Source organism: Gadus morhua, chromosome 7 (genome assembly GCF_902167405.1).
Source record: "Gadus morhua chromosome 7, gadMor3.0, whole genome shotgun sequence".
Lineage (NCBI taxonomy): Eukaryota > Metazoa > Chordata > Actinopteri > Gadiformes > Gadidae > Gadus > Gadus morhua.
Genome location: NC_044054.1, coordinates 9,049,059 through 9,074,551, shown reverse-complemented (window position 1 = coordinate 9,074,551; position 25,493 = coordinate 9,049,059). Strand labels below are relative to the sequence as shown.

Sequence of the window (25,493 nt, the reverse complement as noted above, 5' to 3'; positions counted from 1 at the left end):
ACCTGCCCCCTCCTCCTACCTGGATAGAAAAACACTTCCACTCGTTCAGACGCCGAAAGAGAGCAGAGAGCTCGCTGTGTTCACGTTGCCATGGCAGCCAGGATCAGAGTCCTCATAGTCGCCGCGAGCTTACTCCGATTCACCGGTTCGTACCAACTCACCTGTTTCTCAGTATCGTTAGCCTCACAGCTAGCCGTTAGCCTCATTGCTAGCCGTAAGCTGTTAGCCTCATAGCTAGCCGTTAAGCTTTGTGGGTGTTTGTGGGTGTGGTAAGCTGGTATAAGCCTTAGTGACATCACAAGTGGGCGTGTCCACCTAGATGTGTGAAGGATGGGTGAGAAACGTTTGCTACAGTCTACCGGGTGGGCGGGTAGACTGATATATCCGTCACACATCTAGGTGGACATGACACTTGTGATGTCCGGAAGAGGCAGATTTTCAAAAGGGCTTGTAGCGGCTAATCACACTCACACCTGGTGGTGTAATATGTAATCTTTAAGGTTCATCTTTTATTTTGCGTAAAAAATGCCCTAAGTCAAATAGGCAGGTAGTAATGATGGAATGTAAAAAGAACTGTGATTGGTTTAGGAAATAGCCAATGAGGCACAGTCAATCAGCAGCGTTAGGAGCTGATTTTGCACCATTGAGGACATATTTATGAATGACGACATTGATTTGAGCTAATACATTACTTAAAATGCCAGACGATTTTTTAAAGTTGTCCCTTTAAAACAAGACAAAGTGTTTTGTTTGTTTTCATCGGTCGGTCTGTGTTTGTGTTGTTTGTTTGTGTTCTCACAGAGGCGTCCTCACAGCTGCCCAAACCGGACAACGTGACGGTGGTCTCCTTCAACATGGGGGCCGTCCTCACCTGGGACATCCCAGAATACTCCACCAGCAATCTCACCTACACAGCCCAGATGAGGTACACACTCTCACTCTCCGTCTCTCTCTCTCTCTCTCTGTCTCTGTCTGTCTCTGTCTCTCTCTCTCTCTCTCCCTCTTTCTCTCTCTCTCTCTCTCTCTCTCTCTCTCTCTCTCTCTCTCTCTCTCTCTCTGTCTCTGTCTCTGTCTCTCCAGTCTGCAAAGGTGCGGCAGGGGTCCCGTTTCCACTGCCAAAAGTAGGCGTGATCCGGACTGAGCCGTATTAGTCTCGCAGTACTCCTCCGGTGGGGTACCGAGACACATTAAAGGATGCCAGCAAGTTCGAGTTACACACGCTGTCTGTTGATTGGTCGATAGAATCGCACTTCCGTGAAACAGGGGGATAATAACAAACAAACACAACAGCGAAAGCTTCGTTTATTGAAGACAATTTCGCGCAAAAGTTTGCCGTCCTTCTTGGACGTTGGACTACATTGTGGTCTTTGTTCATAGTGCCCATCTTCCTTTTCCGTGGATTTATTAGCAGGCTTCGCTTTTTTCGGGTTGCTATGAGATCGCGATGCTTACGTAGCTGCTGCGGCTATCGCCTTACCACTTAAACCCCACCCTACCATAAGTGTACTGTCGGTGGTGGAAACGCGAGCCATAGCTGAGCTGGCCCCAGTTTCCCTAAAGCATCGTTAGCCTAAGTGGTTCATGAAGTGCGTCGTACGAGCATCGTACAGTTTTCACACCGTTTCCCAAAAGCATCGTTGGTAACGAACGTTGTGAAAACGATCGTAGCTAACGAGGACTCCAGGGGTACTCAGGATGCTAAGAGCATCGTTAGCTTACTATAGCCTCAGTGGCGTGACCAGCTGTCATTCCGTCACCAGCGGTCATTATAAAACATATTGGAAATGTTTTATTAAAACACATCCAATGCCACTGAATGTCCAGCTGCCGCAATTTCGCAATACCCCAAAAACAGTTGTTACCGCCGATATATTACTCATAGACTATTGTTAGCTTTAAACAGCAAAGACAAAGGCAGGTTAGAAGTCAACAACAACGTAATTTATTGCAGCAATTTTAAATTCCAAAAATACATGCGCAGCCGAAATGTACCGATCCAACGCCAAGTCACAAGGCATGTAATAAAATCAAATGATTCCATTGCTCTTGTGGTGGAGGTTGCTTTCGAGCTGCACTTGCTGTCTTCCACTGATTTTAATTCAACCATCGTGGTTACATTTCCTCATATTGATCAATGACAGAAGACATACTGTACATGAATCATGCTGAGACCAGCGGGTGTCAGAGAATTTCTGCTGGCGATTTTTGTTGCGATTGTTTGCATTAAGCCCTGTAGGCGCCTCGGTGAGGCTGTCATGAAGTTCACTTGGAATTTATTGGACTGTGTCTAGACAGTTACGAACATCCCTGACCATAATTAATCGCGTTTGTAGCCTACACTCAGACGTGAACTCATTATTGCATTCAGGTGTCTTCATTCAGAAAAAAATAAAAACATTCAGGAGTATGCAAATTATTCTAAAGAGGTCTAGACTCCGTGCACAGCCCCGCCTTCTCAAGTGAACCAAGAAAGCCCGCGCCATGACGAACGGGGGATTTGACCCCCTCGGTTTAACACAGGAAACTTGAGATAAGACGGTGAAATCTGGAGCATGCCAAGCCGCGACCGAACGGGCTTGGCAGTGTAGAAAGACCTATACATCATCCTTCCCAACAATATAGGCAGGATCTAGACCAAGCACTCCTAATCGGGTCAGCAATAGCCGTGTGTCAATGCCCAGCCCCTGCGTTTCAATGATAATGAATTAATGGAACGTTGCATTTTTAATGATTACACCCAAGATTCTAGAATAGAAAGTGCGCGTCAATCAATGAAACCTTATGCGGAATCAGATAAGGGGCCCCATCTTGCATCCAGCACAATTTACATTCTACACCGACGCATGTATCTTTGCTAGTTTGCACCCGGCGCAAACCCGATTTTCCCCGAATGTACAATAACGGGGGGACACATGCATATTAGGAACACAAGTTGATAACGATAATGTATACAATACTGGTAAGAAACGATGTGTAAATGTATTGCCGCATGTCATTAAATAGCCCACAGTTGCGGTCACAAGACCGCATGTCATGTGTGTGTTAAGTTTTCTTTGCAACAATTTATACAACTCATTATTTCGGAATTTGTAGAAGAAAACGCTATTCCATGTGTGAATTAGGGCATATTATTTGGCCATAAACTGAGCCATTCGAAGTTTGAAATTCATGTGGTCAAGCCTCTGTCTCATTGGAGACTGTAAACTCGCTGTCAAAATATCAACTCGTCAGGTTCAAATGCGCTCATGGCTCTTAAAGGGGGTGGGAGATGGCACTCGCATTGGTTTATTGCACGTTACGCCCAAACCACACCTATGGTTAATTAGGCTAGTTCTGGGCAACACTTTTTAGATTTGCGTCGGGCGCAAGAGTAGTTTATCCGCCGGTATAATCGCAACTACGGCAGAGCCCCGCCTACAAAGCTACCTCCGTTTTGCGCTTCAGACCGTTCAAATAGGGCCCAAAGTCTGCTCCCTTTGATGCGCAAAGCATGTTTCAGAAATCAGCACATTAAGATAAATCTTCCTAGGAAAATGGCGGCCGTGAGGCTTGCCACAGTACAAGCAGTGTTCCTGTCTGTCATTTTATTGTCTGCGTTATTTGTTTGTAAAGTGTCGTGCATAATCCAGTATACCCGATCGGAGCTTCTAAATCTCAGATCCACCTCTCACAGTGATCTGGGCCCATCTACATCCTTGCTGGAGGAGAAATTACTGGAATTAAACATCTACAGTGCAAGCCACTCAACACCATGGCTGCCGGCCCAAAAGGGCCGCCGCTCCGGCACCTTTGCCAGGTTCAGGAGACGCCCTTACCGGCCACCTTCTGCTGTCAAACGTAAGATCCCTCCGGCACAAAATGGACGAATTACAACTTATGATCCAAACCAACAAAGACTACAGTGACTGCTCTGCCATCTGCCTGACAAAGAGACCTGGCTGGATCAATCAGTCAGTACCAGACCAAGCGGTAACTCTTCCAGGTTTCACATTACATCGTTCCGATAGATCTTCCAAACTATTGGGCAAGGCAAAAGGCGGTGGTGTTTGCATCATGATAAATGAACGCTGGTGCACGAATTCTACTGAACTCACACATGTATGTTCCCCTTACCTGGAATACCTCACTGTCAAATGCAGACCATCATTCCTCCCACGGGAGTTCGCATCAATTATTATGATCTGTGTTTACATTCCACCTGAGGCTAACACTAACACCACCATAGCCGAGTTAGCCAACTACGTCTCCTCAGTGGAAAATTCACACCCGGACACAGCAGTCATCGTCCTCAGGGACTTTAACCAGACCAACCTATGATCTGAGCTCCCCGGCTACCATCAGCAGGTAAATGGCCCCAGCAGAGGGACCAACACGCTTGACCACTGCTACACCTCCATCAGAGAGGCTTACCGTGCTTTCCCGAGGGCTCCGCTGGGCAGGTCCGACCACGCGATGCTGCTGCTAATTCCAGAATACAGGCAAAAAGTTAAATCCTCCAAAACACCAACAACCTTTCTCCGGTACTGGTCCCCCGAAGCCATTGAACAACTTCGGGGTTGTTTCGCGTGCACGGACTGGGATGTTGCCGCAGGTGACCTGAACGACGTCACCGAAGCAGTGACGTCATACGTCAATTACTGCGTTGACCTGTGCATTCCACTCAAAAAAGTCAAACACTACAATAATAATAAACCGTGGTTTAACAAGGACATTAAAATAATAAGAAAGGAGAAAAATTCAGCTCATTTGACAGGCAATAAAGAACAATATATGGCTGCCAAATACAAACTGAGATCTGCAATAAGAAGCGCCAAATCCAACTATGCCACTAAATTAGAAGAACAAATCACTAATAGTGACACCCGCTCTATCTGGAAAAAATTACAAAACATGACAAACTACAAAAAGAAACCCACCCCCACACCTGACAGCGACAATCAGCTTCCTGATTCACTTAACACTTTCTATGGGAGGTTTGAGCAGGCACCGGTTCCACCACCATCTCTCCCAGACCCCCTCCCCCCCCCCCCCCTTTCACCATCTACGAGGAGGAGGTAAGGAGCACCTTCAAGGCACTTAAGAGGAATAAAGCCCCCGGCCCAGATAACATTAGCCCCTCCGTTCTCCACCACTGTGCTGCGGAGCTGGCTGGGGTTTTTACCAACATCTTCAACTCCTCCCTCTGCCAAAGCTCAGTACCCAACTGCTTCAAAGAATCCATTATCATCCCAGTTCCCAAAACCAAGACCATCTCCTGCCTCAATGACTACAGACCCATTGCCTTGACATCAGCAGTTATGAAATCATTTGAGCGCCAATCATCTGAACCACCTGGAGTCCGCCAACACATATGCCCGCATCCTGTTCATGGATTTCAGCTCTGAATTCAACATAATAAACCCGGCCAAACTATTCAATACATTACTGGACATGAACATCGACCCATGCATCTGTCACTGGATTCACAGCTTTCTCTGGAACAGGCAACAAAAGGTGAATATCAAAAATACCACATCCTCCCCTCTCTTCCTCAGTACAGGCACACCCCAAGGCTGTGTTCTCTCACCCTGGCTATTCTCCCTTTACACAAACAAGCTCACATCCCACCACAGCTCTGTCAACCTGTACAAGTACGCGGACGACTCAACCATCATAGGACTCATCACCAACAACCAAGAAACAGAATACCGTGCACAGATCAACCAAGCAGTGACCTGGTGTACAGACCATGATCTCATACTCAACTCATCAAATACAAAGGAACTCATCATCGACCCAAGACGCCAACCTCCCCCAAAACTCCTGTGCTCATTAAAGGTGAATCCATCTCCATCACTGACACATTCAAACTCCTTGGAACCCACATCAGCAATAACCTCAAATGGAAAATAAACGCAGACCACATCTACAAAAAAGCCCAGCAAAGACTTTTCCATCTCCGTCAGCTCAAGAAGTTCAGGGTAAGGTCCCATCTTCTGCTCCACTTATACACAGCCATCGTAGAAAGCATCCTCACCTTCTCCATCACAGTCTGGTTCGGCAGCCTAGACTCACTCTCCCGGAAGAAACTACAACGCATCATAAATAGAGCATCCAAAATTATTGGCACACCCCTTCCATCCCTTGATTCACTCTACCACAAACGGACACTACGCAGAGCACTGAAATTCATCTCCGACCCCACTCACCCTGCACACTATGCCTTCAAGCTACTGCCCTCTGGGGGGCGTTAAAGGACAATTGCCGCCAGAACAACCCGGTTAAAAAACAGTTTCATCCCAACTGCAATAAACTTTCTGAACTCTGAACGTTAAGGATTAATCATGGCCCTTATGTATTGTGTAGTGTGTATTCTGTATGTATATCTGTGTTATATGTTTTTTAAGTTGGAACCTGTACCAAGCTGACAACAAATTCCACCAGCCTGGCTGTGTGGTCATTAAAAGAATCAATCAATCAATAAATGTACTTGTCACACAAGCTATTTTTTGATTTTTCCAACATGGAATTATTTCAGGGGGGAAAATGCAGTGAAAAAAATGGACTCACAGTAGCCGCGTTTACATGGACACATCTATGCCGCATAGATTTCTATGCGGCATAGAAAATGGTCATGTATACGCCTCATTCGGAATACAATTATCTGTTCGGCATAGATTCTATGCCGAATAGAATAGGTGGTGTAGTCCGTTTTAAATCGCCATGTATACACTTATTCCGCATAGATTGGGGTTTAACTTAGAGCAGCCGCAGTAGTTCACCGAGCTCCGTCGGTACTTTTAAGCACACCGAACTTCACCGCTGTCAAGGAAAGTGGATTTATTGCCTGATTCACGTCTTTGTTATCACTCCGTAAAAGTAGTCCGGTAAGCGTGCACGGTTGCTAAGCGACGGGACATGGGTGTTTATTAATGAGGTGTCCGCGCGCGTCCGAGATAACTGTAAATTAGTAGGCTACTACTAGTACTTTTGCAGGCTGAACGTTAAAATAATTCTTAACTTAGAGAGATGGCAGCTGCAGTAGTGCGCAATTGGACCTTCGAGAATTCCTGGTCACTAAATTCCCGTAAGACCACTCTCTCCCACCAGTCTTGGCTGCGGACTCGCATCCAAATTCCTCTTGTTTGCGGCGGAGCTATAGGGTAAATATAAAGTTCTGACGAGAAATTGACGTTGCTGCGCTGTCCTCCTCCTTCTTAATTGAAGGAGCAGGCAGAAAAAAGCTCTCTCCTGCTGTGCTTTCATTAAAATCAAATTTAAAATCCCCGATAGTGATAAGACATCCATTATGTCGCCGCCGGTCCAGAGACGTGTCAGGTGTGCGCGAGAGACATAACGGACACTTTTGTTACTGCCATGTATACAGTACATTCGGAACACATTTTAGGAACAGATCTATGCCGCATAGAAATCTATGCGGCATAGATCTGCCATGTAAACGCGGCTAGTGTGTTCAGGATTAGGACTGATATAGCATATCAGTCCTATCGGCCTAGGCGTAATCAATTGTGTTTTAATATCTTTAGCATTAATGTTATATCTATCACTTCGTAGGCTACTCTGCTGTTGGCCTTGATGTGGTGATATTTGAACCCTTTTTAAGCCTATTTTCCTGAGACATTCCTGCGTCTCCCCCTCCTACAGAGCCCATTTCAGCACCGTTACAATCCTACGAACGTCGTTAGAGCAGTGCACGCACGTTCATGTTAAGAGGAGTTTCGGAAACGCTCCAAAGAAATATAGGAAGGTTCGCAAGATCCTCGTTTTCCTATCGGGAAATGAGTCCCTGGGCTATACCGCTCCCTCACTACTGGGCGCTCTCTCTCTCTCTCTCTCTCTCTCTGTCTCTCTCTGTCTGTCTGTCTGTCTGTCTGTCTGTCTGTCTGTCTGTCTGTCTGTCTGTCTGTCTGTCTGTCTGTCTGTCTGTGTCTCTCTCTCTGTCTCTCTCTCTCCTATTTACTATTTTTTTAATATCAAAGCATTATGTATTTAATGTATATGCCTATACAAAAATAAATACAAATTAAAGTAACTTAGAAAAATAAAAAATGTTAAAATAAGTAGCAGCATAGATCACAATAAAAAATGTTATTAATACAACTAAAATAAAGTAGGTAATTATGAGAGGGGTATCTAAACTGAAGTCCCTGTACTGTTCTGTCGCCCCCTAGGGTCCTGGATGAATTCCAGACCGTGTGTAACCACACAGGGGACCGGCACTGTGACATGGGGCCCGTCCCCAGCTGTCTGGGGGTCTTCCTCCTGAGGGTCCGGGCGGAGGCCGGGACCATGAAGTCCTGCTGGGTGAAGGTCCTCCACAAACCCTCGGAGGACAGTGAGTCCCCCCCCCCCCCCCCACCCGTGTTTAGAAACTGTGGACCGCACACACACACACACACACACATACGACTACTGATAATGACAAGCATACACACACATTGCACCCACACATTGCACTCACACACACACGCTAACACACACGCAAGCTTGATCAACACAAAGAGATGTTGGGGTCAAGGAACAATCTTTTGTCCTCAGTTTTTTAAATTGTCGGCCAATTAAGCCTAAACCAATCAATGAAGTCCCTCCCTCTATCCCCTCCTTCCTTTCCTCCTTTGCTGCTTCCCTTCTCCTTCCCGCCCTTCTCCCCCATCCCCCCCACCCTAGCCGTCATCGGGGCCCCCACCTTGCAGGTGGAGTTCAAAGCCGAAGAGGTGGAGGTGGTGATGGCGGACCCCGTGCTCAGGGTGCTCCGCCCGCTGACAGACTGCTACAGCAAGGTCTCCTACGTGCTGCAGTACTGGAGGAAGGACCGGCCTGACCACGTAATGACCACAAGGGGGCGCCAGGGGGGAGGGGTGGTCCGGTCTGCGGCACTGGCTCAGGAGGTAGAGCGGGTTGGGAGTGCCGAGGTGTCCCTGAGCAAGATGCCTCACCCTAACTGCTCCTGACGAGCTGCCTGTCGCCCTGCGTTGTCGACTCCGCTGTCGTTGTGTGAATGGGTGAATGAATGGTTGTTAGTCGCTTTGGATAAAAGCGTCTGCTAAACGCCCTCGATGTTAAATGGAAGGGTGGTCCTGAGAGCTCTCTCTGTGTACGGGAGGGTTTGATGGACGTTGATAGATGTGCTATAGTGGTGGTGGGATCTGTTTGGTGGTTGTCTATGGGTTTAGACACACAGATAGACACACAGACACAGATAGGGACACACACACAGACACAGACACTCACACACAGACACACAAATAGACATACACACAAACATACACACACACACAGACAGACACACACACATGCACAAATAGACATACACACACACAGACGTGAATTTGTGCTGTCGGTTGTAAAAGGGGAACCCCTGAAGTCCTCTTTGTGTTTTATTGTTGATGCAATCTGATTTGGGCTGGAGGGTTCTGGGAAACATTAATTAATTTCCTCCCATGTGGTTCCTCATGTCCGAATCAAACTGGCCCTGGGGATTAACCATCAGTCAAAAAAATAATAAAAAAATAACAAGAGAGGAAAAAAATTACGTCACAGGCCTGTGATATCGTTAGCCTGAAGTCATATTTTTTCCAAAATGTTGATATCTAACCTACCTCTGCTCTCCTAGCGCTGCTGACTCACTGTGCCTCATCAGAGTGCTTTTTATATCCCATCATCATTATCTGCCTAATTCATCTTTTTGGCATCTTTGACGCAAAATACAAGATCAACTTTAATATACGACTTTTATGGCAATATCTCTCTCTCTCTCTCTCCCTGTCTCTCTCTCACACCCACACACACACACACACACACACACACACACACACACACACACACACACACACACACACACACACACACACACACACACACACACACAAACAGCTCCTCAATGACCTGCATAACCTGGTCAGTTGTTATGGATACAAAGGAAAATATCTGTCCATTTTCTAACCAACATCCATCACAGGTGCTGGAGAAGAAGGGTGTGGCAGACAAGAGGGTGCGACTGAGGCTGAACGACCCTGGGAACAGCTACTGCATTCAGGCTCGTGTGGACCCCTATGGGCGAGAGGGCCTCTTCAGCGAGCCAGTATGTGATCAATCAGGTTGGTTTTGTGTTACAGTGGTCCTCAAATATTTGTCTAGTTTATAGAAGTTATAGTGGTGATTGAAGCTGTGTGGTGGTTGGTTATGGTTTTAGAAACTCAGATGGACACACAGACACAAAGGCAGAGGCACACACACACACACACACATATAGGCCCCGTCCACACGAAGCCGAAACGGGCGAAACCGTTCCGGTTTCGATCTCTCCGGTTTCGGAGTATCTCCGTAAAGACGGAGTCAAGCGAAACCGGGTAGATCTGTAGAAATGCTGTAGTACACATGCCAGGCCCATAAGGGGCGCTGCTTCTGCTACAGAAATCAGGAAGAAAATTAAATAAGAAGAAGAGGCGAGCATGCGCATAAAGGCTGCCCCCCGAACCACTAACAACACAAACAAACGGTCAGTCAACAGTCTCAATAAATAATGGCTTAGCCACCCAACAAGGGACATGTTCTACTGCAGAACGATTACAAGCCTGTAGTCCGGCATCATCTTTGTTGTTGTGAGTTCTGAGACTCCACAGTCATTGGCTAGAGGGTCGAGTGGTGGGGCGATGTCGTCATGGTTTACGGTTTCAGACGTCCACACGAATCCAACGAAACCAGGTAGATTTGAAACCACCTCCGAGGGTGGTTTCAGAAGTTTGCGGTTTCGGTCAGCGGATTCGCCAGCTTCGTGTGGACGGAAGGCCACACAAGACCTTTGCGGTTTCGCCATGAAATCGGCTTCGTGTGGACGAGGCCATAGACGGACAGAAGCACACAGACACAAATAGACCCTCACACACACACACACACACACACACACACACACACACACACACACACACAGAGACACATAGACACAACCAAACACACACACAGAAAGAGACAGAGCCACACAGACACACACACAAACACACACAGACTCAGACATACATAGACACGGCCACACACACAGAGACACGGCCACACACACACACTCACACACACGCACGCACGCACGCACGCACGCACGCACGCACACACGCACACACACACACACACACACACACACACACACACACACACACACACACACACAAACACAAAGACAGTTACACACACACACACAAATAGACTGAGACACACACACAGAGAAAGACACACACACATACTCCACACCAGGGATGGAAATTAACACACCAGGAAATTAACACACCAGGGATGTCACTTCACCCGCCACTGTGTCGGGTAGACTTTCCAATCAGGTCCGATCAAATTTGCATATTTAATACATTCGTTATACGGCGCTGCACAGTTCCACAACCATTACCGTCAACATCCGGCCCCCTTCTTCTTCTACGCCTCTTTTGCTGAATTGCGACTGTCAGAATCCGGGATAATGTATCGGTAACAGGGCTCTCAAGTCTCACGCATTCGGCGTGAGACACACAGAATTCAACCCATGCACACGCCACACTTCGCATTTCTCAAGCAGAGAAATTACCAATTTGGGCCGCTATTTAACAGTGTTACAGGTAGGGATCAAATCGGTTTCCCATACGTAGGGTAACCAGACGTCCTCTTTTGCCCGGACATGCCCGCTTTTTGAGACACTTTTAAAAAATGTGTTGCGGAATTTGATCGTCCGGGATTTTATTAAAGCCTCATACATGTTGAATTGAATTTGCGTTGCGTTTCTCTGGGTCTGTCACAAACTAGTTAGGCTACGCCCTCCCCTACTCAGTTCTGTTCCCTTTGCATTGGTGGAAGTGAGTAGGGGGAGCGGTTAGGTAGAGCCTTCGGATTGGACGGCTTGACTTACACAGTTACCGTCATGTTTTGTATTTATTATTTTACCATTATTGTTTTATAGGGACAAACATTAACAAATTTCTCCTAGAGGGGATTGATAAAGTTCTATATATTGAACAGAAAGAAACACTTGGTCATACTTTACACACTTTACCACAGCATTGGCCTGCTGAATGCCACAGATATATTTTAAGCATTGGACTGAATGCCACATAAATATAGTTTGCACGTTTGCAACGTTTAAAAGTTCAGAGTATAAAGTTCAAGTATATGCCTCTACTTGTATTGCTGCCTTAAGCCAATACAACACTGCCTTTTGAGGCAGTGTTTTTTTCTGAATATTAGTGTTAAGGGCCAATTATGCTTACTATCATACGTTAGTTACCATGTCTGTGGACACATTTGTATGCAGTCACATTATAAAAAAAACAAATGATCCTTCCGACTTATGATGGTGTAGCCATGCATGTTGTTTTATTGTTAATATGTCAATTTGTTTTTTAATGAAAATACTTTGTATAGATGAATTATCCCCAAACTTGTCATTGTAACACCAACTGATGTGTATGAAAAACACTTATCTTATCTATTGTTGTTGCATTATATTGTTTAAAATGTACGCATATATTAAAAAAATATATAGCGTATAAAAAGTGGCTGGTAAAAAAGATGAATGGCTGGTAGATTTTTAAATCTACCTGCCACAGTGGCTGGTGGGCAAAAAAGTTAATTTCCATGTGTGCTCCACACACAAACGCACACAAAACTGCTGTGTTCAGGATCGTGTTCACATCGCCCCCTACAGGCCGAAGGGCCTCTTCAGTGAGCCAGTACGTGAGCCGTCAGGTGGGTCGTGTGGTAAAGTGTGTTCTGCCTTCGACCCCTGGCGCCTAGCCAGGGTCGACAGATAGTTAAACTTCTCTCCAACAAACCACGCAGACGGCACATGTTCCATTTCACTCTCTATGGTGTGATGCAGGGCCGTGGTTATCCATGAGGGTATGTGGGCCCGTTCCCAGGGGCCCCAACCACTGACAACCAGTGGGGGGGGCACCACATGAAACAAGCTTTACAAATATTTTTCGTAAATTATTATATTTTTCACTTGAAATTGGAAGTTGAAGGACCATACATTACTCGTTTATGAATATGAGGCCCTGTTCACACTAACCCTTATCTAGACAGAGAGGCGTGGCCGGAGTCGCGTAACCATGACAACGACTGTTTATCAAAAGAAAATCTGTTTGGAACGTGGATGCAAAACATTCCATAAACTATGAAAACGATAGTGTGGACGGAGATCGTTTTCATTGAGGCAAGGCAAGGCAAGGCAACTTTATTTATATAGCACTTTTCATACACAAGGCAGACTCAAAGTGCTTCACATATAAACATTGTCATACAATAAAATAAAATAATAGGTAAGTAAAAGAAAAACATATGCAAAAAATAGAAAGTTAAAAAGGCATTTTAGTATTAAAATAGAAAATAAAGGCAAAGTTATTTAGCAGAAAGCTATAGCAAACATAAAAGTCTTCAGTCTTGTTTTAAAGGTGCTCAGAGTTGGGGCAAGTCTTAAATCCTCTGGGAGTTTATTCCAGCTATTTGTTGCGTAGTAACTAAATCCCGCTTTCCCATGTTTTGTCTTTACTCTGGGGATAATTAACAGATTGGTCTCAGAGCTTCTTAGTGGTCTAAAAGGCTGATGTAGTGGAAGCATATCAGTTAAATATTTTGGGCCTAAACCATGTAGGGATTTATAGGTAAGCAACATGATTTTAAAATCAATTCTCTGACTTACAGGAAGCCAATGTAACGATTTCAGAATTGGTGTAATATGATCAAATTTTTTGGTCTTTGTTAGAATTCTAGCAGCAGCATTCTGAACAAGCTGAAGCTTCCTCAGAGTTTGTTTTGGGAGACCTGTAAGGAGACCATTGCAGTAATCAAGCTTACTAGTGATAAAGGCATGTACAAGTTTTTGTAAGTCTTCGGTGGACATGAGCCCTCTAAGTCTTGCTACATTTTTAAGGTGATAATATGCCGATTTTGTAACTGATTTGATGTGACTGTCAAAATGTAAATCTGAATCCATGATAACTAGAGCTGTCAGTTAAACGCGTTAACGGTGTTAACGCAAACCAAATTTAACGGCGTTAAATTTTTTATCGCGCGATTAACGCAATTATTTTATAAAAAAACAAAAAAATTTTTTTTTTTTTTTTTCTTTGGCTCAAAACAAAGAAGCAGTAGCCTGACTGCTATGTTCAAATGACATTTGTTCAAAGCAGTCGTTTAATTGCACTATAGGCTCTTTTTTTGTATCGTCCTGTTTGATCAGTGTATATGCCAATGTTGTTATCAATAAAAAATCATTTGCACAAGGCAAGCCGATGCCCTTCACCATGTTGATAAGAGAATTAAAATGAGAATAATTATGGGACAAAAAAATCAAGGGATATTTAGCATAGAAAAAGAATTTGCGATCAATCGCGATTAATTAGAGTTAACTATGACATTAATGCGATTAATCACGATTACATTTTTTAGTCGCTTGAAAGCTCTAATGATAACCCCTAGATTTCTGGCTTTGATTGAGGTTTTCAGGGACAGAGAGTGAAGGTGTTGGGTTACTTTAAGCCTTTCCGTTTTAGAACCAAATACAATTATCTCTGTTTTGTCCTCATTTAGTTGAAGGAAATTTCGGCACATCCATTCCTTCACTTGCTCAATGCACTGGCACAGCAGATCTGTGGGCCGATAGTCATTTGGTGATAGCGATACATAGATTTGCGTGTCATCAGCATAGCAATGATGGTCAATATTGTTATTTTGCATGATTTGCCCTAGTGGGAGCATGTAGATGTTGAATAAAGAGGGTCCTAAGATCGAACCTTGTGGGACTCCACATGTCACGTTGGTTGATTCTGATACAAAGTCGCCAATGGAAACAAAGTAGTTCCTATTTTGTAGGTAAGACCTGAACCAATTTAAAACAGTGCCTGAAAGCCCCACCCAGTTTTCTAACCTTTCCAGAAGTAATGTATGGTCTACAGTGTCGAATGCAGCACTGAGGTCAAGTAGCATTAGTATTGAGGTTTTGCCAGAGTCTGTGTTAAGACGGATGTCGTTTACAACTTTAATAAGGGCGGTCTCAGTGCTGTGCAGGGGTCGAAATCCTGATTGGAAGGTGTCATAGCAACCAGTTGATGCCAGGAAGTGATTTAGTTGCTGGAGGACAACTTTCTCAATGATTTTACTTATGAAGGGTAGATTCGATATTGGTCTGTAGTTGTTAATAATAGAGGCATCTAGGCTCCGCTTTTTTAAAAGGGGTTTAATAACTGAGAGTCAGATATTAAACCCCTTTTAAAAAAGCGGAGCCTAGATGCCTCTATTATTAACAACTACAGACCAATATCGAATATGTCTACTGCTAGGCAGTCGAAAACATTCTTAAAGAGGTTGGTAGGTATAGTATCAAGGCAACAGGTGGATGGCTTTAGTTGTGTCACAGTTTCCACAAGATTTTGAGAGTCTATAACATTAAAGCATGCCATCCTTGCCACGTAATTTTTGCCTGAACAGGGTGGTAGTCCAACATTTTTGTTTGAAGTGGAGATATTGATGGCGCGTCTGATACCTTCAATTTTATCAATATAAAATGCTGCAAACTCATTGCATTTCTGCGTGGAATGGAGATCAGGTGGAATTTCTGTTGGGGGGTTGGTCAGTCTGTCAACAGTTGCAAATAGGGTCTTTGCATTATTTGTGTTGGTTTTAATGATATTGGAGAAAAATGTTTCTCTAACATTTTTTAAGTCTAAATTGTAGGCACGGAGGCTCTCTTTATAGATATCATGGTGAATATGAGGTTTGTTTTACGCCAGATGCGTTCAACCTTCCTGCATTCCTTTTTCTGTGCTGTTACAGAAGCAGCTTTTCTCCAGGGTGCCTTTTGCTTTCCAGAAATCGTTTTAACCTTATAAGGTGCAATGACATCTATGACTTTCAAAATTTTCAAATTAAAGTTTTCTACAAGATCATCAGGAGAACATGGGTTTAGAGGTGGTAGCAAGGAGATGGCCTTTTTAAAAAGTACATTAGAATCTTCATTGATATACCGTTTTTTGACAGTGTTTGATTTTGTCTGTATATCGGGAATAAAATATATGTTAAAGAAAACACAAAAGTGGTCAGACAAGGAAGGATCAGTCACAGAGAGATCAGAAACATTGAGGCCCTTTGTGATAACCAGGTCTAGAGTGTGCCCCTTACAATGAGTAGCCTCTTTCACATGTTGAGACAGTTCAAATGTGTCCAAAATGGCAAAAAGTTTTTTTGCACACTTGTCATTCAAAACATCAGTATGAAAATTGAAGTCACCAGTTATAACTAGACAGTCAAATTCTGTGGAGATGCTAGACAATAATTCTGTGAAGTCATCTAAAAAATTTGCAGAATATGTGGGTGGCCTGTAAATAATTAATAGGAGAACTCTGGGGGAGCATTTCAATACAGCACTAAGGTATTCGAACGATGGAAAATCACCAAATAACATCTGTTTCCCCTGAAATACATTTTTAAATATAGCAGCAACCCCTCCACCTCTTTTTCCAGATCTACATGCATCAAAAAAGTTATAGTTGGGAGGAGCTGTCTCTATCAGAACAGTTGCACTGTTAATTTGTTCCAGCCATGTTTCAGTTAAAAACATAAAATCCAGTTTAGAAGTGGTAATAAAATCATTAACTAAAAATGATTTGTTATTAAGAGACCTCACATTAAGTAGAGCCATCCTGATGGTGTTGTTGATTGAGAATGTCTGTTTCTATATTTACCCGGGTTAGTGTGGACAGGGCCTTAATTTCACAAAAAATAATAATATTAATAACTAGAATATGTATTCCTGCAGAAAATGTAGTGAGTGCTGTGGTACAAAGTGAGGAATAAAATATGTTTTAATAAAACCACATAGATTTAGACGTAAAGAAACGTTAAATGGCTTAAATCAAGTCAAGGAATTTGAACAGAGTTCAAAAGTCTAAATGGAGTTAACAATGTTAACATGCACACAATTAAAAAAATAAAAGAATTGTTGGGAACAAATAAAGTGACAGCTGAATGAAAAGCGCAAAGCATTGCTAAAAATGCAGAAATGTAAAATAAAGTGAACTGAAGAAACTGAAAGGTAATATGTATTGCCCTGCACTGCTGAAAAATCTGAAAGGTCAAATGTTTCGAAGTGCGATGCTAAAAACCTGGAAGCTGAAATCGAAAACTGACAGACGCTGAATTGCATTATCTGAGGAAGCAAAGTGCTGAAATACATTGTCACAAAAGCTGGAAGCTAAACTGTGATACTGTCGAAGCTGGAGGATAGTAGTAGTAGTGGTACTAGCTGTAGTAGGAGTAGTAGTTGCTGAAGTAGGAGTAGTAGTAGTTGAGGTAGTAGTGGTACTAGATGTACAAACGATATGCCTTATGAAAGGTATGGTATTGATTGATGTTTGAGAAAGAATTATAATAATCCCGCCAGTTGTTTTTTTTGGAACGGAGTCTTTAGGTGAAAAATGGAGGATGGAGATAGGTCCCAAAGTTTGTAGAGAATAATAAAGAAGAAAAAAAGAAAGAAAGAATAAAACTTAAAGGGGAAATATTATGAAAACAACACTTTTCCTAGGATTTGGGGTGTTGCTTTGGGTCTCTGGTGCTCCCACACGCATACAAACTTTGAAAAAAGTCTGTAGATGATTTTTTGAGCGAGATATGCATTTCTGAAAGTACCCCGCCTACAGTTACCAAACGAGCGAGTCAGTTTCGGCGCCCCCTCCTACGTAGGAAGGGGGCACAGTTGAATATTACCTCCAACTTCCCCAAGCCCCCTTCCGATTAGAGCATAGCTAAGATTTTGTGGACCAGCGGACAAGCAGCTCCGGCGGGGGAAACGCGGCGGCAGCCCGGCAGCTCAGCTCCGGGAGTCTCTGCCGGAGCTGAGCTGCCGGGCTGCCGCCGAGCTCCCCCCTCCGGACTAGCCGTTTTATTTATTTATTTTTTGCAGGAGAAGGGGGGGTGGGCAGCTGAAAGGAGTAGTAGTGAAACAAATGTTGTTTCGGCCCAGCATCCGAGAGAGCTCAGTTAACTTCTCGTGGCCGAGGTTTTTCCTTTTACTTAACATGAATGACGTTGATGGTTTTGAGGCACTGTGTTGACTTTTTATCACTTAAAGTCGCCGAGGGATGTGTAGACAAACCTCTCGCTTATGATGCTACAAGGCTAACAATGCTAACAATGAAAATATTTCTGCATCCGGCACGTCATGAGTAGGGCGTGGCTGGCTCCCATGATGCAGAAGCAAATCTCTCCTTGATGTTGACCTGCGCCATTGAGCAGGGATCTCTACGAATTCTCTTTCTTGCATAGGAAATTTCCTTTCCTAAGGAGATGACCCGGAAGTGCTTGAAGGAAAGGTGGTTCGAATTCTAAAAATGCTTAGTGAAGGAGCCTCGATGCTTCCTTTAACCCTCCTTTAGCATAGGTTACTCCCGAGCAACCTTTGTGAAAGGAAAGGAGATAGTGGTATCCCATAATCCTTTACGGTGGCAATATTTAAAGCAACATGCCACAGACAAAAGCAAAAAAAGTAAAGCAGAAGAATAGAAGTGAAGAAAATACAATTGATAATAATGGATACCAATTCCAGAAATATATTATTTGAATCGAAATGAAATCTTTTATTGCTGGTTATTGAGCAGACAATATACACTGTAAGAAAGTAAAATGCTGACTTCACATTTAAGAAAGACTACTGGGGGCAGTTAATTTCAACATCAACATAAGTTGAGCCTCCTCTTTTTTCACATGTGAATTGGGTTTTCAAATGGCATAAATACTTTCGTTGGCCAAGTTCGACCTAAGTGATTCCCACTGTTGGCGACAACCTGATTGTAGTCAATACGAATAGAACGCATGGATCAAGAGAGCGCTGGTTGTAGACAAACTTCGGAAAACTGTAGTTCCTCCGTAGAGACGCTCGAGGTCAGCAATACTCCCCGTTTTTGCAATGACGTCGGATAAGAAAAGTGGAGTCGAATTCATTTTAAACAGTGATGTCTTTTCCTATGTTCAGTTCCCCAGTTTTCATAGGAATGAATGGGTGCCGTGTTTTAATCTGCTGGCCTTTTAATCCTCCATGGGAATAGCGGTAGGCGAGATTTTCTTTCCTAAAAGCTATTTCCAGCAAACAGCTTCAAAAACATGTGCTGCATGCAGCACTCAATATTTATAAATCAAGATGACCACTATCACTCCCCCTCTCCGATTAGTTGGTCCACAAGTGCACGCAAAATGCGCAAACGGGCTTTGAGGTATAGTGCCCAGGGGCACCACATTCTGTTAATACGGGCCTGGTGTGATGAAGTACGGTAAAACAACAATGTTTTCAAAGCCAAACTTGAAGATAGAGAAGAAGCATAATAAAGACGAGTGCGGAGCACCTTGTATCCCGGTCGAGTGCGGAACGGTTATGGAGCGTGCCGCTGCTAACCATGACATCAGACGAGACGTTACAAGCGTTACCAACTTTCGCCAGTAGATGGCGTCAGTGGACCGTTAACAAACTTAAAACGTTCAAATACATTTGTTTTCAGAGGAAACATATATAAAACACACAGAACACAGTGGTTCTCAAACGTTTTCTACTAGTGTACCCCCCCCCCCCATAAGATATTATTTCAGCTCAGTACCCCCTTCCCCGGCACAAAGAACTTTTTAAAAAAAGAATAAAAAGAAACACGCATGCACATACAATTCTGAATCCGATTCCTCCCTTTTTGTACTCTTTATTTGTCTTTTATGTTTAAATATCTCTAGACGAGTGGTTCTCAAACATTTTCTACTAGCGTACCCCCTCTAAGATATTTTTCAGCTGAGTACCCCCTTCACCGGCACAAAACATTTATTTTATTTACTTTATCTTGTATTCTTGCTGCTATGTGGATGTTGAGTAGGCTACTCTTGTGTATCTTTGCAATATGATGTATTAAAAGTAATTCTGATTCTGAATTTGCGATAACCAGTGTGTACCTCAGTTCCTAAACCCCGGTTTGCCCCTTTTGTGACAGTAGCCACTGGTGTGAATGGTTCCAAATCAGGTGATAACAAGCTGCCGGGACGTTTGGTGGTCGGTTTGGCGCTGGCGTCATTGGCCCTCCCTCTCTCACTGCTGGTTGGTTGGTTGACCTACAAAGCAAACAGATTCCTGAATCCTAAGACTGCTCTTCCTTCCCTGCTCCAGAAGGTACCGTCACTTGTTTCTGTCGTCGACCGATGGTGAAATAAACACATCAAAGGGCCTATGTTAGCCACCGGGTGGGTAGGTGATTAGCCAGTAGGCTACAAAGACACAAATACAGACACACAAACACGCAGCCAGGGACACATACAAAGACACAGACACACACACATAGACACACAGACAGGGACACACACACAAACTCACAGAGAGAGAGACAAAGCCACACAAACACACAGACAAAATCAGCTGATTCCTGTTTTAGTGACATCCTAAGAAGGCGTGACAACCTAGATTTGTGCTGGATAGATCAGTTTATCCGTACATCTAGGTGGACCCTCCCGTTTGTTACGTCCCTAATACAGATTTTCAACCGGCTTGTAACGGCTAATCACACTCACACCCGGTGGCATCCTATGGGTCCCCTTAAACCAGGGGTCTCAAACTCAATTTACCTGGGGGCCGCTGGAGGTAGATTCTGGGTGAGGCTGGGCCGCATCAAGTTTTCCACAAAAAAGTACAAATATCCAGTCTTCTCAAGCTTTACTATTAACAGTTCTGTAACATGAATGCTTTTTTGCACCGCAACTTTCTCTGTGCATGTAAGAAACGTTGGGATGCCCCTGTGCTCTACAAAAAAGTATTCCGTCTCCCACTTTTCCTGAAATAGTCTGTGCTCGTCACTAACCTTTCTATTCACGGCAGGTTTTGAGAAAGACATGACTGGGGCTGGAGAACAGGATATATTTTCCTTCCACTTTGTGTCACTCCGGAATCACGTTTCAACCAAGCGACTAATGTTGCTTTTTCGCGTTAGCACACTTGACAACAAGCCCCTCCGGAAGGGGTCACAACCCTTTCACAGCAAAGGCTTTATTTAAAAAAAAAAATATACATATATAAAGCCCAGCCTGGGCTTTATATATCTATTTTTTATAAAGCTTGCTGCGCCCAACAACCTTGCGAAGGCGGGGTGAAATGTGCATAAGCATTTTTCACCGCAAACGTTGGTGTGTGTGTGTGTGTGTGTGTGTGTGTGTGTGTGTGTGTGTGTGTGTGTGTGTGTGTGTGTGTGTGTGTGTGTGTCTCAAGCCCGACCCGGCCCGTGCACGTTCTGTACGAGCCCGGCCCGGCCCGACACATTAACTGTAATTATGAGCCCGAGCCCGATTTCAACACGATTTTTTTTTTAATACATTTGTAACTTATGATATATAAATTTAGATTAATATGTGTCGGCCTCAACTTCATAAAAAACACTCTTTCACACGTCGATATTTCCTCTCCCACTGGACACACACACACACACACACACACACACACACACACACACACACACACACACACACACACACACACACACACACACACACACACACACACACACACACACACACACACACACCGACGTATCCAGGCCCATGCAGTTATAAAATGCAATCAAACATGTCAGAACATAGACATTTTCTATAAATAGCCTACCAACGTTTGCAGTGAAAAAAAAGTGACGCACATTTCATGCTCAGGGATATGAAGCTCCACAACTTCAGGAACTCGGTTGCTAACGGTGCGGCCACACCAAACGCGTTAGATAAATACATTTCACTCGCGTTGGATAACGCGAGTGAAGGCCGATATATGCTCTGTTTTGCGGCTGCATGCTTCAGCGTTGGTGTTACGTTGTTGCGCAAAATTTACTCAAAGCAATTCATGCTCCCTTTTAGGTTGCGCGTGTTGCCAAGCAATTTACCGCCAGAACAGTAGGTGGAGTAATATGTGGAGTAAAGTTTTTCGTTGAAGACGACCTCGAGAATGACGTCTTTGTCTGTGGGAGTCGTTGGTTTGTTTATGTGCCAAAGTTTGATCATCTCCTTTCGCGAGTCATCCGATATCTTCCCGACTCTCACCAAAACCGGCCCTTGTCAGGGAGCAGCTGGCAGATTATTTTTTGTCAGATGCTGGCGTGTTTCCCCACCAGTACTATGTGCTACGATTGGGTATGCGCACTGACCAATAGGCTAAATATATATATAAATATATATACATTGGTCACTTGGAAGCATGACTTTTGATTCATTAGTTATCATGTTACACAAGTTACCTAATTTGGTTTACGTCAAACTCATTAATTCATATCCATATAAAATGTTTATACAACAGCTACTGCCTTGACAGATGAATGAATTATTTAAGTGTAGGCCTATAGCCAAAGGCTTTAAGCTATAGCACATAATGTCCACATAAATTAGCAGCATTATTAGAGGAAAGGGGTTTATTTATCAAATACAGAAAATAGTCCCACCATACACGCACACATTTTTCATTCACTACACACTCACGCTTTCAAATTTCATTCACTCAAAGAGGCTACTGAACTTATGTTTCACACAGAACATGAACACTTATGTTTCACATAGAACGTGAACACAAAACATTACGTAATTAATTCAAATAGGCTAACACTAAAACAAATAAGGCCAGTAGGCCTAATAGAACGAATATCGGGTGACAAGATCATTAAAATGGCTCACAATCCCGCATCAGCTGTTTGATGTCGCGCATCAAAATAGCACTTTGCCCCTGTGGAAGGGTTCGCATAAAGGGTTCGCATAATTATGTGCCAGATCGGGTGGTAGGTGGCGGTATGAAAACAGGAAATGTGATACTCCAGACAGGAAGTAGTAACCAGACGAGCAGACCAATCACAGCCTTGCAGGCTGCGCGGCTCGCGTAAAAGCTTACGTAAAAAATGACGCAAGTCTAGAAAAATCGCCCGACGCACGCAAGACGTGAGAATTTGCGCAAGGGGTGCGCAAGGGCGCGCAAGGGCCTCTTGCGCTTGCGCTTACGCTTACGTAACTGAGCATAAATCGGCCTTAAAGGCCGATTTATGCTCAGTTACGTAAGCGCAAGCGCAAAATCTGAGCATAAATCGGCCTTAAAGGCCGATTTATGCTCAGTTACGTAAGCGCAAGCGCAAGAGGCCCTTGCGCGCACTTGCGCACCCCTTGCGCGACTTCTCACGTCTTGCGTGCGTCGGGCGATTTTTCTAGACTTGCGTCATTTTTTACGTAAGCTTTTACGCGAGCCGCGCAGCCTGCAAGGCTGTGATTGGTCTGCTGGTCTGGTTACTACTTCCTGTCTGGAGTATCACATTTCCTGTTTTCATACCGCCATTTTTAAAAGCCAGAAGGCAAGGACGACCCGGAAGGCTCATATACAAAAGCATTAACGTGAAGTTTACTTTGCTGCCAACACATTATGTCGTTTTAAAATGTAGAGAGATATGCACATTTATACAACCCCAATGATCAACGACTTCATCACCCCTGTTCCTCTGTCTGTTGCCATGATTCACTGTGTATGGGGAGAACACGATCTGGCACATAAACAAACCAACGACTCCCACAGACAAAGACGTCATTCTCGAGGTCGTCTTCAACGAAAAACTTTACTCCACATATTACTCCACCTACTGTTCTGGCGGTAAATTGCTTGGCAACACGCGCAACCTAAAAGGGAGCATGAATTGCTTTGAGTAAATTTTGCGCAACAACGTAACACCAACGCTGAAGCATGCAGCCGCCTTAACGCCCCTAAACGCGACGCTTCAACGCATGTAACGCGCCTATACCAATGGTTCCCTATGCAAAAATGCCGAGTTTGGACGCACCTAACGCGAGTAACGCGGTTGGTGTGGCCGTACCGTAAGCGGTTAGTTTCAGATGCTTCAGTAAGATCGAAATACATCAGAGGAGTCACACAGGAGAGAACCCGGTCAGGTGCATGGTGTTTGGAAAGAGATACACACAGAAAGGGCGTATCTCCAGCGCACACGGACTTGGGAGAAGCCATACCGTTGACCTAGCACATTTCACCTCCGTCTTATGCTAGGTTTTTGTGCGCAGCAAGCTTTATAAATGAGGCCATCAATGGGCAAACGCAACGACTCGGCAAAAAAAAAAAAAAAAAAAAATTGTAAACGTGCGGGCCGCACTAACACTTAACTTTGATATCAAGTAGGGGGCCACAAAATATCGTCCCGCGGGCCGCAATTGGCCCGCGGGCCGCGAGTTTGAGACCCCTGCCTTAAACGTTATGTTGTTGAATTTTCGGCAGCTTGATCCAAGCAGCGTTCATGTTTTAACTTGTGACCTTTGACCGGCTGCTCTCACTCTTTGTATTTTCGATAGAAGCAGAGTTCATGTTTTAACTCGTGACCCCTCTCTTTATCTGGCCATCGTTCTCAGCATCTGTCCCAGGCCAACGCTACCACTATCGACTCAACCAACCAGCGGGCCCCAGCTCTGACCCAGGAGCAGTCGGAGAAGATCAGCTTGTTCTACGAGGAGCACAGCATCTGTGAGGTGGTCCTCAAACAAGACCAAGGCTGTGATGACAACGGGAGTAAAGGAGAGGGTGAAGGGCTGAAGAGCTACTGCAACTTCCTGGAACTGAATCACTGGTCCTATAGTAACCTTTAAAGGCCTTTTTGACATATTATACCACCAGGTGTGAGTGTGATTAGCCGTTACAAGCCGTTTTGAAAATCTGCCCCTTCTGACATCACAAGTGGGCTTGTCCACCTAGATGTATGCTGGATAGATCAGTCTACCAGCCAGCCCAGTGCACTGTAGTAAACGTTACTCATCTATCTGTCAAACATCTAGGTGGACACGCCCACTTGTGATATCAGATTTTCATAACGGCTTGGAACGGCTAATCCCACTCACATCTGGTGGTATAATATGTCACCTATGACATTTAGGAGGATGGGGAAGTTGTTTCTGTAATTTGGGAAGCGAACTGGCTGTTCTTCTGCACAACAAATTTATAGAGGAAAACAACTTTTCAACTTAAAACTTGCATTTTTTCCGAGCCATTTCATAATTTGGGATACATTTTTATTGCACATACCAATGCACTATTGTTTTTAATTATTGTACACGACCAATGAAAATGTTCTGATTGCATGCTCTATATTTCTTTAAGGGTATCTATAAAGGATTTTGATAAATTAAAAATAAATAAAAGAGAATAAATATCAATATTGATTTTTATCTGTAGGCCTATATTTAAAAGATATAATATAATAAATTGATTCAATCTCACTGAGTCAATCTAATATATTCTCACATTACTCCACGTTGTAATGTGTGAAAGTCAAAATTGTGATTCATCTAACAATACCAGGAGCAAACCTTTAACAGATGGTATTCTGCCGTAGATGGCCTTTTGCATAAGCTGCAGAAACGCTGGATGTGTCTGGCATTGGGGATGTAAATTATTCTACTCGCTTGAGGTGATGAATCTCGAGAATCTCAGC

At 44.0% G+C, this 25,493-nt stretch overlaps 1 protein-coding gene across 1 annotated transcript; it reads left to right on the top strand.

Annotated features, from left to right (window-relative positions):
• On the top strand, window positions 1-25,229 carry crfb15 (cytokine receptor family member B15). The gene is made up of 7 exons (XM_030361040.1): window positions 1-145; window positions 802-925; window positions 8,172-8,335; window positions 8,668-8,825; window positions 9,959-10,097; window positions 20,028-20,173; window positions 24,418-25,229. The coding sequence occupies exons 1-7, from the start codon at window positions 91-93 to the stop codon at window positions 24,649-24,651; spliced, it is 1,020 nt and encodes a 339-aa protein (XP_030216900.1). The 5' UTR covers window positions 1-90; the 3' UTR covers window positions 24,652-25,229.
• The last annotated feature ends 264 nt before the right edge of the window (window positions 25,230-25,493 follow it).